This window comes from Lynx canadensis, chromosome A1 (genome assembly GCF_007474595.2).
Source record: "Lynx canadensis isolate LIC74 chromosome A1, mLynCan4.pri.v2, whole genome shotgun sequence".
NCBI lineage: Eukaryota > Metazoa > Chordata > Mammalia > Carnivora > Felidae > Lynx > Lynx canadensis.
This window is the reverse complement of record NC_044303.2, coordinates 193,424,993-193,439,534: the sequence shown is the minus strand read 5'-3', so window position 1 is coordinate 193,439,534 and position 14,542 is coordinate 193,424,993. Positions and strand designations below refer to the sequence as shown.

General features: G+C 51.8%; 1 protein-coding gene across 1 annotated transcript in view; it reads left to right on the top strand.

Annotated features, from left to right (window-relative positions):
- GALNT10 (polypeptide N-acetylgalactosaminyltransferase 10) overlaps positions 1-14,542 on the top strand; it is a 224,150-nt gene that overhangs the window by 186,102 nt on the left and 23,506 nt on the right. Inside the window, exons 6-7 of the mRNA XM_030328732.1 lie at positions 249-432; positions 6,030-6,147. Of these exons, the coding sequence (XP_030184592.1) occupies positions 249-432; positions 6,030-6,147 (302 nt within the window). The remainder of the gene's footprint in view (positions 1-248; positions 433-6,029; positions 6,148-14,542) is intronic.

The window sequence follows — 14,542 nt, the reverse complement described above, 5'->3', positions numbered from 1 at the left end:
ACAGAGGAGAACACTGGGGCTCAGAGACATTGTTTATGTAGCTCGCAGGTAGCAGGACTGGGATGGGAGCCCTGGTCCATCTTTCTTAAAGCCTGCCCTCTCCCTTGCTCTTGGGATTCTCAAACTCAAGCATTCGGAGAAGTCACTCAGGGAACAGGTTAAGAATGTGAGTAAGCTGCAGAGCAGGGTCGTGGACCTAGCTGCTGCCCTGTCCTGCCTCCGTAATGGGCATCTCTTGGCTTCTTCAGACCGCATCGCCCGGAACCGCAAGACCATTGTGTGCCCGATGATTGACGTGATCGACCACGATGACTTTCGGTACGAAACGCAGGCGGGCGATGCCATGCGGGGCGCCTTTGACTGGGAGATGTACTATAAACGGATACCGATTCCTCCAGAACTTCAGAAAGCTGACCCAAGCGACCCATTTGAGTAAGTACAAGTGACCTGGGCAGGTCCCAGTGGCTGACCTAGTGACCCCTCGCCAACACACCCTACTCGGGACCACCACCTCCCCCTAAAAGTCCACTGCAGGGGAACCAGGGCAAACATCCCCAACCGGAAGCACAGCTCCTCCCAAGCTGTCTCAGAGCCTCAGCTCAGGGCCCTCCCAGCTGGCCACCTCTGTGCGGTGTTCCTGCCAGCTGGGGGTGAACAGAGTTGCTCTCTCCCTCAAGCCTAGCACCCCGTGGTCAGCAAGAACCAGCATCACCACCACCACCCCTTGCTGAACACTTTCTAAATGCCAGGCACAGTGCCGAGCATATCACATGCTGATCCTTTTTAATCCCCAACAACCATATTATCCATATTTTCCAAGTGAGGACACCAAGGCTCCAGGAGGTTAAGCACCTTTCCCAGGTCTCACAGCTATGAAGCAGTAAAGGCTGGGTGCACCTGCAGGTCTGTCTGCCCCTGGAGACAGCTGTCCCATCATTCAGCTAGGCCCTCTTGGAAGTGTTAGGAAATAGCAGCTTGTCCCACGGTAGAAGTTTAGGGGTCAATGTGTAGAGTGGACCCGTAAGTAACATCCTAGAATGTGAAAGCTGGGGGGACCTACAGGTAATGGACTCCAGTCCCTTGCAAATGGGGAGACTGCGGCTCCAGGACAAGGGGGGCCTCACTTATACAGTGAGTCAGTGCCAGGCCAGAATTAGAGCCCGTGTCTCTCTGGGGCTCCTCCTGTGCTGCCCTGTGAGCCACTCTGGCTCCCTTCCTAGAGATGTGGAAAGACCTTTGGGTACAAAGCCAAAGTCCAGTCTTCTGCTGTATTAGTTTCCCAATTATGAATTACCCAAAATTTACTGGCTTATTAAAACAACACAGATTTATTCTCTTAAAGTTCTGGAGGTCAGAAGTGTGAAAAGGAGTCTAACTGAGCTAAATGCATGGTGTAGGCAGGTTCTAGGGAAGAGTCGGTTTGCTTGCCCTTTCCAGCTTCTAGAGGCTGCCTACATTCTTTGGCTCGTGGCTCCTTTCTCCATCTTCAAAAAAATATTTTTAATGATCGTTTTTTTGAGAGAGAGAGAGAGAGACAGAGCTGAGCGGGAGAGGGGCAGAGAGAGGCAGACACAGAATCCAAAGCAGGCTCCAGGCTCTGAGCTGTCAGCACAGAACCCGACACAGGGCTCGAACTTAGGAACCGCAAGATCATGACCTGAGCCAAAGTGGGACGTTAAACCCACTGAGACACCCAGGTGTCCCACCTTCTCCGTCTCCAAAGCCAGTAACCTAACATGTCCAAGTCTCCCCCTCCTTCCTTCCGCCATCACTCCCCCTCCTTCTCCCACCCCCCCTCCCCCAACTATCTCTCTGCAGCACCTGCTTTCATCATCACATCTCCTTCTCTAACTCTGATCCTCCTGCCTCCTTCTTTCACATATGAGGACCCCTGTGATTACATTGGGCCCCCCAGGACAGTCTCCCCATCTCAGATCCTTCACTTAAATTCTATTTGCAACGTCCCTTTGCTGTGTAAGGTGACATATCCCCAGGTTCCAGGAATTAGGCATTGGCTTCTTTGGGAGGCCATTATGCACACCTGCCTAACCACAGTTTAGCCTCAGTGAACTCCAGCTTCCCTGCGCCTCACACTCCCCACCTGAGAAAGGGGTCTTTTGGCAGCTCGGCCATCGTCATGGGCACAGGGCACACCGCGGTTCCTGAGGAGAGCCTCTGATGCTGTGGGCCCAAGGGAGGGCTCAGAGGGGCGAAGAGGCCCCGCTTGTTCAGGGAAATAAAAGGTGGCTGGGCAAAGGGAGTCGCGTGAGCTGAGGGCAGAGGGCATGGGTGGAGCCCCGTGCCGCTTGAGCAGGTCAGACGTCCGTGTTCTTCCCCTGACCTCTGGTCTCCTGAACATGGCCAACCACTACTGTCAGAACCCAAGACGACATCATGCAGTTAGCACCCTCCGTACGCTCGAGGCCCCAGTTGCCCCGAGTTCTTGGAGAGTAATACCAACAAAAGGAGTAGCCAACATCTGAGCTGAGCCGGCAGAGCAGTCCCAGCCGACATGACCGCACACAACCCTCACAACAGAGCCCCAGGGTGTAATTGGAATCCTCCACCCTTGACTGGCACAGACCCTGTGGCTCAGGGAGGACATGAGACTTGCCCGAGGTGACACACAGCAGAGGCTGAGGTCGGAATGGGGTACTCCAGAGAACAGAATTTTCAGGGTAACCAGAACCCCCTGTGGTTTGAACCAGTACCATAAGCTTAGTCGTGGGCCCTATGTGGATGGGTCTCGGCACGTTCATCTTCCTCATTGCAGGATGAGGAGAGGGTAAGGCCAGGTCCTGTGGCTGCTTATTAGCAGAGGCCCCAGTAGTTTCCCCCCGCCCCCCACCCTGTCCCCCCAGGGCCGCAGTCGTCTCACTTGGATATTGAAGGGGTTGGGCCTGCCCTGCAGCAGTGGCTCTCAACCCTGGCTGCACATTGGCATCACCTGGGGAGCTTGTGAAAACAAACAAAACCCACCAGGCCACCTGCCACCCAAGACCAGTCACACCAGAGTCTGGGATGGGATCAAGGCATCAATATTCTTTAAAGCTCCCAGGCGATGCGAACTGTGTGGTCACAGTTGAGACCCACTGGTCTAGATGCTTCCCGAGGGACTCTCCATCCTTTGTATCTTCCGATTCTTTCCAAAAGTATCTTTTCTGTATTGTATTTGGACAAAATCCAGGAGAGAGGCCACTAGAAAAATCCTGGTCATTTCCTGCACACCGCTCTACGGTGCCCGCAAGTAACAATCCGCAGGCCCAGGGCGACAATGATGTTTGAAGGACACGGGCTTGGGGAGCCGACCCTGGTTGGAACCACAGCTCATCCACTTAGTAACCGCATGCCCTTGAGCAGAGTATGTCGCTCTTCTGAATTCCAGAGTTCTCCGTCTGAAAAGGGGCTTAATAGAGCTTTGTGAGAGCTGGAGATGATGTCGGTAAAGTGAGTGGTAGACACTAGACCTCAGAACCGTTGTTGTTCTTGCTGAACACGGGCAGGAAATAGATGGGGCTGGAGGAGAGGCCTCCCTCTGGAGGCCAGCATCCAGCATCCAAAAATGCCTTAAGGCTGATCTTCTCCCTGCTCCACCTCGGCTCCTAGGTCCTTGCCCCGGGCTCCCGCCCAGGCTGGTTTCCGCATGCAGAGTCTTGGGTTTGATTTCCCACGAAGCCCTGGCTCAGAAACGCTCCCTGCCTCTCCAGGCAGTGTATGGCTCCAGCCAAAAAACCCAAACCCCACCATCTTCAGAAGACAAAGGAAAGTTGATATTAGACACCGTATGTTTCATAGTACTGGGTACTTTCAGAACTATAACAGCAATGTGAACTAGGAAATGTAGCTACATGTTCATTGTGTAGATGGGGGGATAGGCTTTGAGATGTTAAATGAGCACCGTCCAGTAGAAAATCAGGGGAGCCACAAAAATACTTTTAAATTTCCTGGTGGCCACATAAAAAAAGGTAAAGAGAAGCAGGTAAGATTCATTTTTGTAATATACTCTGTTTAACCCAGTATATCTGAAATAGTCTCACTTTAACATGTAACCAACACTTGGAAATTATTTTTTTGAGATTTTATGTGTACGTAATCTCTACACCCAGCGTGGGGCTCAAACTCTCAACCCCGAGACCAAGAGCCGCAGGCCCCACGACTGAGCCAGCCAGGCATCCCTGAAATGGTTAATGAGACCTATTATTTTTTTCACAGTAAGTGTTGGAAATCAGTGTGTCCCTTACACTTCCGGCACAACTCAATTCAGAGTAGTCCCATTCCGGGTGTTCAGTAGCCGCATGTGGCCCGTGGTCGCTGCAGTGGGCGATACGGGGTTCAGTGGTTAAACACTTCATCTCACATCCCACCAAAGGTAAAGGAGAGTGGAGTGACAGTTTCCCCATCCCTGTTCCCCTGTCCTTTTCACTCATCACCTGCCTCTCCATGGCTCCTCCCTGATAGGAGACAGAGTTTTGTGGCCCTGAGGGTGTGAGCTCTGGCATAGATTAAAGATTCGAATCCTGCTTAGTAGCTGTGAAGCCTGGAGCAAGTTACCTCCCGGTCTGTGCTCTGGTTTCTACACGTGTCAATGGGATAATAAGGATGAGGCCCACCTCATGAGGTCAATTCAAGGAGCAGTCATTTTATTAAATCATCAGTTCAGTCAACCACCTGCCACATTCAAGCCCTCAGTGGATATTCAAGGGGATCTTTTAAAGGAGTCCCTGCCATGCTGTCAAGGCTCATCTGCTACATGAAGCGTGGGAGGCATGTAGGTCGGCTAAGTTCTTCTTAAATCAGCCCAATTCCCATGAACCTGCAGTTCCCAAGGCCAGGAGGTGGCATGGAGTTCGCTGCTGGAATGTTCCTTGGTTTGAGGGTCTGGAGTCTTCCAGTGGAGCCGGACAAGGACGCGGTCACTCTGCGAGATTGTCACTCAGCGAGTACCAGCGGCCCCTCAGGTGCCAGCCCCATGTGAGGCACCAGGGGGACCCAGGCAGGCTGCAGCATGCCAGCCCTGCCCTTGGCCTGGCATGATGCCGTGCTGACTTGTTACCCGTGGCACTGCCCCGTTTATCATCTCTGTGCCCTTGCTCCTGTGGTTTTCCCCTCCAGGGTACCTTCCTCTCCCCTCATTGCCCACTTGTCCAAACAAAACCCACCTCAAATGCCACCACCCCGAGCACCCCTCCCTGACTCTTGCCCCAGCCTCTCTCCTCACTCCCAAAACCTGGTGGCAGACACTCGCTCTTTCCATGTTCCTTTAGTGCCGTCTGCACCTCCCAGAGGCCCTTGGTACCTCCCATCCATCTTCTGGGTCCTTCTGTCCTGAGAGGCAGCTGCCCGGGCACACTAGCATCCCCCAAAGTCCCAGGCCAGCTCTGATTTACCTGCACATTCTTCCAGCATCTACGGCTCAGCTGGCGCTCAGTGGGTAACGAGACAGTGAATGTGCAGAGTTCGTCTTAGCCCAGTTTACCTGAAAGAGCAGAAGCTGTGTCTTCCTCTGCAAACTCTCAGCAGAACTCCTGTCCAGTGCTGGGCAGCCTGAGGGCGACTCATCCAAGGAGGCTGTTTGAAAACACGCATTCCTAGACTCCACCGCCCAGGGATAGCTTCCTAGGTCTGGGGTAGGGCCCAGACAGCTGCGTGTTTTGTCATCTAAGAGATTCTACTGCGCAGACAGGCCCAGAGGGACCCGATTCAGACCATTTAACCCGGGGGAGCACTGGAGAGGCATAGACCATGCCGCTGCAAGGCGCACGTTACTGTGATTTCCTCTCACAAGTGACCATGGAAAGGAGCTCTGGATCCGTTTGGTTAAAATGCAGTATTTAAGAAGGGAAGTCATGGCCGAGAAAGAAGACAGCCTGGGCCCTCCCTTGGAGGGGCGTTGGGTTCCCTGCTAGACACAGGCTGTGCCCTTGGGGCAGTGTGCAGTACCTTCCCCGGGGGAATAGCAGTGTCAGCTTGCACTCGGAGCCTGCCGCCGGGACGTTTTGTCCTCACACCACACTCTTCTTCCCTGACAGGTCTCCCGTGATGGCCGGTGGACTGTTCGCTGTGGATCGGAAATGGTTCTGGGAGTTGGGTGGGTACGACCCAGGCCTGGAGATCTGGGGAGGGGAGCAGTATGAAATCTCATTCAAGGTGAGCCGGCTCTTCGGAAGCCCCCTTCTTTGCCACACCCCCTTGGCTTTCTGAGCCTGGAAAGACTCTGGATGCTCAGGGTTCAGCAGCCCCTGCTCCTCAGGTGACAAGTCAGAGGCCATGGGCCACTCCTTCTTGCGTGTGTATAGTGGAGGTGGGGTGTCTCCTTAGGCTGCTAAGCTCTGACTGCCATTTACCTTAACGTCGTCCCCTTCTTAGGATGGCAGTGTTGGAATAAGACAGGTCTTGCTTCCAGTAAAGGTGCTGTCTCCCAGTGAGGTGTCCAGCAAACCAGCAGGGGGGAAGAGAAGCCGGGGTAAGTGGGACACACAGGCCTGGAGGGATGCTGTGCTTTGGGGATGGCCCGTGGCCTCGCAGATTCCCAGTTAGCCTTAGTGGGTTGTGGCCACCCCTCTCAAGTGTGCTTTCTCTGTATCCACCACTGCTGGAGTTGGCCGTAGAGACCAGTGGTCAGGAGCTCAACCTGTGGAGTCAGAAAAGTGTGGGTTCAAATCCCAGTTCCACCACTCAGGAGCTGTGTGATTTGGGGCAAGTTTAGATTAGCTTTCTCTCCTCGTCTGAAATGACAGAATAATAATACTACCTATCTTCCAGAGCTATTGCAAAGAGCGAACGAGATAATATCTTAGAAGCGTTTAACATGCAACCCGGGGACACAGCCAGCAATTAAAAATGGGTAGAAACGGGGCGCCTGGGTGGCGCAGTCGGTTAAGCATCCGACTTCAGCCAGGTCACAATCTCGCGGTCCGTGAGTTCGAGCCCCGCGTCGGGCTCTGGGCTGATGGCTCAGAGCCTGGAGCCTGTTTCTGATTCTGTGTCTCCCTCTCTCTCTGCCCCTCCCCCGTTCATGCTCTGTCTCTCTCTGTCCCAAAAATAAATAAATGTTGAAAAAAAAAAAAATTAAAAAAAAAAATGGGTAGAAACTATTCAAGATCCAGTGAGTAAATATTTACTCTATCAGACCAGCCCATGTGCTGTAGAAGCTTGCTGACAATGGTAGTTGAGGACATGGTGGTTACTAGTTAGCCACCCACCCTTCTGGGGCCACTTCCTCCCCTTCATTTGTGGGATTCCATATTGGTCTCAGGTGACGAACAGAGGCTTGGTCCCTCTGAGGGGAGGCTTAGCTTGTCCCGTGCCCCCTTTACGTCTGGCCAGGGTCTGCGTCTGCATCCCCAGGGCCCCTGGAAGGGCACACCCCCAGCCTGCGAGGGATGGCCAGCGGCACCACTACTGGGCCGAGCCCTGTGAATACACAACCCTGATGCCCCCCGAATCGGGCATCAACTTTTTAGGCGGGACACCGTGATTGAGACTTCGGTGCTGGGGTCAGATCCCGGCCCTGCCACTTCCAACAGACTGTGTGATCTCAGACAAGGAAGGCTCACCTCACTGAGCCTCGGTTTGTGCTGCCACAAAATCTGCTTAATGATACTTGAATCTTCACGGGGTTGTTCAGAGGATTAAATGCGACCATGACAGTTGGGTGCTTCCTAACAACGTCCCAAAGATTATGTTCGTTATCGACATCATTGCCATCACCATGTACACCTCTGGTTGAGCAGTTCAGAACTAGGGAACATAAATTCTTGAGTAGCAAGAAAAGAACTCAAGAACGACCAAAACATCGTTTGGGTTTGAAGGGCGGTCTGTGTCTGTTTTACTTCCAGAGTTCTGAAGTTGTCTCCCCGAAGGGGACCAGCCCCTAACCCAACCAACACTCGCGTCCAGGGTTGGTGTTCAAAGTATTTAATGGCGATGGCGGCCCAGGCACCAACCAGTCAGAGCGGATACCAGCTGGACACAAGTCTGTGTCAGCTCTGGTCCACAACAGCTGAATTTCAGCCCTGCTTGGAGCTGACGGGACCCTATGCCAAGCCCTTCACACTTGTTGGCCTTTTTAATCCTCTCAGCAACCCTAGCAGAGCGGTGTCATCATTATACCCATTTCACAGGAAGACACGAGGGGCTCAGCCCAAGGCCCCACACAGGTGGAAATAGCGGAACCAGGACCTGACCGCAGGGGGGCCTGACTGCAAAGCCTGTGTTGTGACCTGCCACGTTTCCTGGGCCTCTTTAGGGACAGGAGAGAACACTAGAGAGGGAAACTAGCCTGAGAAGTTGGCAGTGGTCTTTCCCCCCTTTCTTCTGTTTTTGCCTCCTCCTGGGCTTGTTCTTAATTTACTGGGATATTCTACAGCCTCTCAGTGAAGTGAATTAATGACCGTCTAAGTGAGAAGTAGCAAATAGATTTCCTCTCCCAGCCATCTCTGATCTGCTCTGGGATAGGGGCGACCCAGCGCGGTGTTGATATGTATTCCGAAGCTGCATCCAAGCTGATCAGAACGAGGGTGGTGACTGATGAGTGATGTCTGCCATGGGTGCAGGTCTGGCAGGTGATGGCACAGATGTCATTGGGTATCCGTAGCCCGGTGCAGTCTAGCTCTCCAAATGTCGCATCCTTATGGGTACGGTGCAATCACACACAAGGAATCAAAGGACTTTTAACTTCACAGTTTGTCAATACAGCCATCGAGCAAACTTGATTTATCAAGTTCTCTGCCAAGTGTGCCCAGAAATGGGCACACCTGTGTTCTGAGTGCTCACCAGAATGTCAACTTTGATAGGGTAGGATTGTTTGTGTGTTTCACTCACTGCTGTGTCCCAGGTACCGAAAGGATTGCCTGACATTGAGGAGGCACTGAATAAATACGTGTTTGTGACACACTCAGAGCAGGTAGATCACTGGCCAGAAACCAGCCTCCATGGTCAAGAAGTCCCCCTTCAGAAACACTCTCTGTGGAGAATAGTGAATGGAGAAGGAGTTGCACAAAGGAATTCCCAAACCCAAAATGATTTCATTCTGTGTGTTTCAAAGACCTATCTAATGATGCTCATCAGGCAATTACAGCAGAACAAATGGCATTTTTCTCCACACAGTTTATTTACAAAAGACTTGGTAATGAAGCCATATTGGAAATCTCTCGTCCGGGAGGGGGGGTGGCGGCTGGCTCCTGTTTCCATTTGATCCAATTAATGTCCTTCACTCTCGAGGGGAAAGGGCTCTGCGTAACGAGGAGGCTCCCAGGTCTGGAAGGGAGACTTTCCTCCCTCAGTTTTCTCTGTCCTGGCTTTGAGAACATGGTCCCAGAGCCCGTGACGGTCCATCTGCCTGTGCATTGTCTCCCAAGCCCCTGTGGAAAGCCTGCCACAGTGCGGAGGAGACAGGCAAGCCCATTCATCCGCCAGAGATGCCTCCCTGAAATGTGGGTGTTCATTTCAGCCAGAGCGGAGCATTTTCAAAGGGCCATATTCCCTCCGCTTAATCTCTGCTAAGACCCCTTTCTTCCTGGTGATGGACAAAAGAGACTGGTCTGAAAGGCCTGAGTGCATTTTCAGAAATTAAGATAAATTGATATGTGGCATCAGGACTGATGAATTAATAATTTGGCTCCAATTCCAGACTAGGCCATCTATCCTGATGGGAAAACCCTAGAAAAGGTATTCTAAGGCTCTGAAATTTCTGGAAGAGTCATTGATCCCCCCACCCCACCCCGACACACTCTCTCAGCCAGGAGACATATTGTTTCCAAAAGGCACAGTCACACCATGGAAGTTCTCCTGTTTGGCGGTTAGAATCTTCCCAGTTCTGGTGGCAGGTTAAATCTTTAACTCCAGAGCCTGCCTGTACCTGCCTCTGTGAGCTGACCCCTGCTCATTTCTCCACCTTCCATCCTCTTACCGCATTGCATTAGTCTGCACTCTTGGTTACGGATGACCCTAGTCATCTGATTGAAGGCAAAAATCAGAATCAGTTGGCTCACACAGTTGAAATTCCAGGGCAGACCCTCCAGGCCTGGCTGGATCCAGAGACTAACCCATCTCATCCAGTCTCCGATTCTCTCAGTCCCTTGGCACAACTTTCATCTCGGTTGGCTTCCTGTTCAGGTCAGGCTTTCTCTCTGTGGACCCAGCATCCCACTGGAAAGAGAGTTTATCTTTCCCATCCTTCCTGTAGAAATCCCCAAGGTGATTCTCACTGGCCTGATGGTTCCTTGCCCATCCCTGAGCCATGTTCTGATTGGTCAGCTGCAGTCACATGTCCATCCTGGAGACCGGAAAGTGGAGATGAGCTGGTTCCCCAAACGAAAGCCCAGTCATTGTTTCTAGAAGGGGAATGAATATGGGGCAGGGCAGACCACAGACGTCCACACAGATGTGTCCGCACAGCCATATGGAGCTGCTCACAAGCCCCAGGCTCGTGCGTCCGGTCATCTTTGGAAGCAGGCACTGTTCACTCTTCTGGAAATGCCTTTCCTTAGTCTGAGAGGCCCCCACTTGGCCTTACCTGAGCTGTCTGTGCTAACGAGGCTCCACCCCAACGTTACTCCTGGCTTAGCTCTGAATTCCTCATGTTAATTGTGACCCAACGGGTGACCTGTCTTACCCACTGGCCTCTGAGTTCCCTGGAGGCCATTTCTATACCCAGTGTGTGGCCCACAGTAGGTGTTTTATTTTTTTATTTTTTTTTTCCAACATTTATTTATTTTTGGGACAGAGAGAGACAGAGCATGAACGGGGGAGGGGCAGAGAGAGAGGGAGACACAGAATCGGAAACAGGCTCCAGGCTCCGAGCAGTCAGCACAGAGCCTGACGCGGGGCTCGAACTCACGGACCGCGAGATCGTGACCTGGCTGAAGTCGGACGCTTAACCGACTGCGCCACCCAGGCACCCCCACAGTAGGTGTTTTAAATAACTGTTAGTGGCATCAATTTGTATCTGATAAAACTTCCTTTGCCCCGCTCTTCCTAGACTTACCTCAACACCTTTTGGTAGTGGTGGTGTTGTGGGAAGGGTACTCGGTGAGAAGGCAGGGCACTGGCTTCTCATCTTGGCTTTCCATCCATCTGTTCATCCATCTGGGGATCCTGGACCAATCGCTTGACCTCTTTGGCCCTCACATCCCAGACAGTGCTGATACAGCTTTCCTACCTGCCCCGTGAGAGAGGATCGGATACGATGCTGTGGGGAAAGTCCCTTGACTTACACAGGTGCAAGCGTGGTTTGGATTAGAGGTGGTGGCAGTAGAACGAGCCAGGAACTGGACTGCATAGTGTCCTTAGGAGGCCAGGGTTAGGACATCTTCATCTCTGAGATCCAGGAGACAGGATGCTTCCACCGGACAGTACGGATGAGCTGGCATGAGAAAGGTGTGGGCTTTGCAGTGGTATAAGTGGATACCTCTTGTTAATAGCAATTTGGCTAAATCTGTTATGTACCAAAGCAAGCACATTCTTTCACCCAAAATTCCACACCCAGGAGTTTATCCAAGGGAGACAACTGCAAAGATGAGCAGAGATTTGGGTAGAAGTTATTTGTTGAGGCCTTACTTACAATGGGGGAAGATTGACAGGACCGAAATGTACATCCTTAGGGAATAAATAAAAGCACATCTAAACAATGGAATATGATATTAAAAGACCAGATGCCTCCAAAGTTAAGTTTAAACAGAAATGAAAAATAGTATCGGGGTGCCTGGTGACTCGGTTGAGCATGTCTTGATTTCGACTCAGGTCACGATCTCAGGGTTCGTGGGCTCAAGCCCCATGTCAGGCTCTGTGCCTGCTTGGGATTCTCTCTCTCCGTCTCTGACCCTCCACTGCTCATGCTCTGTCTCTATCTCTCAAAATTAAAAAAAAGAAATGAAAAATAGTATATATATAATATGATCCCATGTTTGGTGTTTAAATATATGATGAAGGCAAACCAGCAAACAAAAACCCTGAGAGTATCCTTCTAGCAGCTGGTGTTTGCTGGTCACTCACACCAGTAATGTGTGAGGCTCTGTGCACAGCACTCTACATGCATGGTCATTTAATTTTCATGAGACACCCGAGGCGGTGCTCTCACTTTCTCCGTGTTGTAGATGAGGAAACTGAGGCTTGGGTTAAGTCACTTCCACAAACTCACACGGCTGGAGCGGGGATTTCAGACTGAGCCTGTGCTCTGACCCAGCACGCCATGAAAGCGTCCTGTTCCTTGTGGTGTCGGGGGGGGGGGGGGCAGGAGGGCTCCAGGGTGCAGCTGTCCCCTTCTACTATTTCTATAACAATGAATATGTTCATCATAAGTACATATCACTTCTATAAAGAAAGAAAGAAGTTTTTTTTTTTTTTAAACTAAGAAGGAAAAATGGTTTTTCAGCCCTTGCAGCATCCCCCGCCCCACCATATACATCCCAGTGCTGTGTTTGGGCCATTTGCAAGTTCAGGCATGAGAGTCCACCACCACCACCCCCCGCCAAGGGAGGCCTCCAGAGAAGGGAGTGACAGCGAGGACACCCCAGGGAAGGACGGAGCGTAGCTCTGCAGGGTGGGCCTGAGGAGGCAGTGGCTCCTCCCTGAGGGTCCCATGGGGCAGGTCCATGTGAGCGAGGGAGTCCTGAAATGCCACATCAGGGGACAGTCTTGTTCCACGAGGAAACCCATCCCAGCAGAGGCAGGAGGTGTCAGGGCCCCTGGGTTTGCTTTGTTTGACGTAGCTGTCAAAGCCCAACCCAGTCTCAGACTGCAGCTTTGGGGCAGATTTTAAATGAGAAAACTCTCAGGCTTTCCTTCTGTAAAACTCATGGCGTCGTCAGGAGGAGTAAGTGAAATAGTGTGAAAAGAAGGCAGGAGCACACCAGAAACTGGGTACAGGTGATGTTATGGCCTGATGCCCTTAATGGTTCCGTGACTGGACCAGGGTCCCTCGGCTAGAAGGTGGCAGTGCCGGAGCTAAATCCCAGATGTCCTGACTCTAAACTCATTCCACCCATGGGAGGGGTGGAGGAAAGGTGGGCCCAGCCTAGACAGAGGCCCTTTTTACAGGAAGGGTCCAGAAGTCAGCACCAGCCCCGAGGGGAGTTGCGTTGCTGTTCAGGAGGGAAAAATGATTTCCAGAGGCCAGCCCAAGGGGCAGAAGGTGATCTGGGGCTACCATCCAAGGACCTGCATGGCAACACCTCCCCCATCCCATCACTTACCACGCCCCCCCCCCCGCCCCCCGCCACCTGACTCAGACCAGCTGCAGAGTTGCTGCTGAGAACCTGGTGCTAATTCTTTCTTTGGCTAAGCTATCCGAGGATGCCGCAAACGTGCTCTGCCGCGTGCAGCATTTTCCTCCTGGCTACAGGTGCCCAGGCTTCCCAAGAGCCACCTGCTGGGAGCAGGGAGAGCATTCTGCTCATGACTCTCAGCAAGCCCTTTGAAATTCCATGAATGTGTCTGTAGAGGCCTGCGTCTCCCACCATTCCTCCAGGAAGGTGGCTCAAAGGCCCAAGGGTCATCTGTCATCCATGGCTTCCCAACCAGCACATACCTGTGTCCATGCCTCCATCTTTCGTTGCTAAAAATGGAGATAATAACTTCTTCAGAGCTTTGTTCTAAGAACTAAATGGCATGAAACATTCATCTGGCTTAGAGCCAGACAAAAAGGCACTTAGTAAGTGGTAGCTGTTCTGACCAGAACCCTCATGTTAGAACACCATCAAACACCATCGGATGAAGTACATGGCCTTCAGAATCAAACCCCCTGGGTTCTGGTGCAGACTTGATTAGCTAGTTGCTGTGTGACCTTGGGGAAGTGGCCTAATCTCTCTGGACTTCATAGCTGTAAAATGGGGATAGAATAATCTTTACTTCATAGCATGGGTGTGAACGTGATGTTAGTCAAACTGTGTTAAAACCTTAGCTCAGTGCCTGGCATGTAATAAATGATCAATAAATGGTAGCTGTTAATGTTTGCATTGTTATGGTTGATGCAGTCAGGCTACAGTTACAAGAAGACAGGAGTGGAAAGAGCTTTGAGGCTGACAAGACAGAGGCCGAAGACCTTGGCTCCAGGCCCGGCTTTGGAATGAACTTTCAGTGAGACCTTGGACAGCTCACTTGCCCTTTCTGCTGAACCCGTATCTTCTCATCCACAAGGGCACTAAAAACTCGAAACTTACAGGGCTGTCTTTGTGAACTAGCTAATACCATTATCCTGAGAGGGGTTGTCACTATTCCAGCATGTACTGGTCCTCAATGTGTGGTCCTCAGACCAGCCTTTGCAGCAGCATCTGAGAACTTGTTAGACATGCAGATTCTCAGTCTCCACCCCAGACCTGCTGAGTCAGACACCCTCGGGGTGGGGCCCTAGCAGTCTGTATTTTAACCAGCTTTCCAGATGATTCTGATGCTCACAAAGGTGAGGATTATGGCGGTAATGAATACGTGGGGTCTTGTACAGAGAACGTTCTCAGGCTTGGACGTGGAAGGACAGAGCAAATGGGTAGACTGCTTGGCAGTTGGTCAGCATGTCCCAGCACCTTCCCCCTGTTATATCATCAGG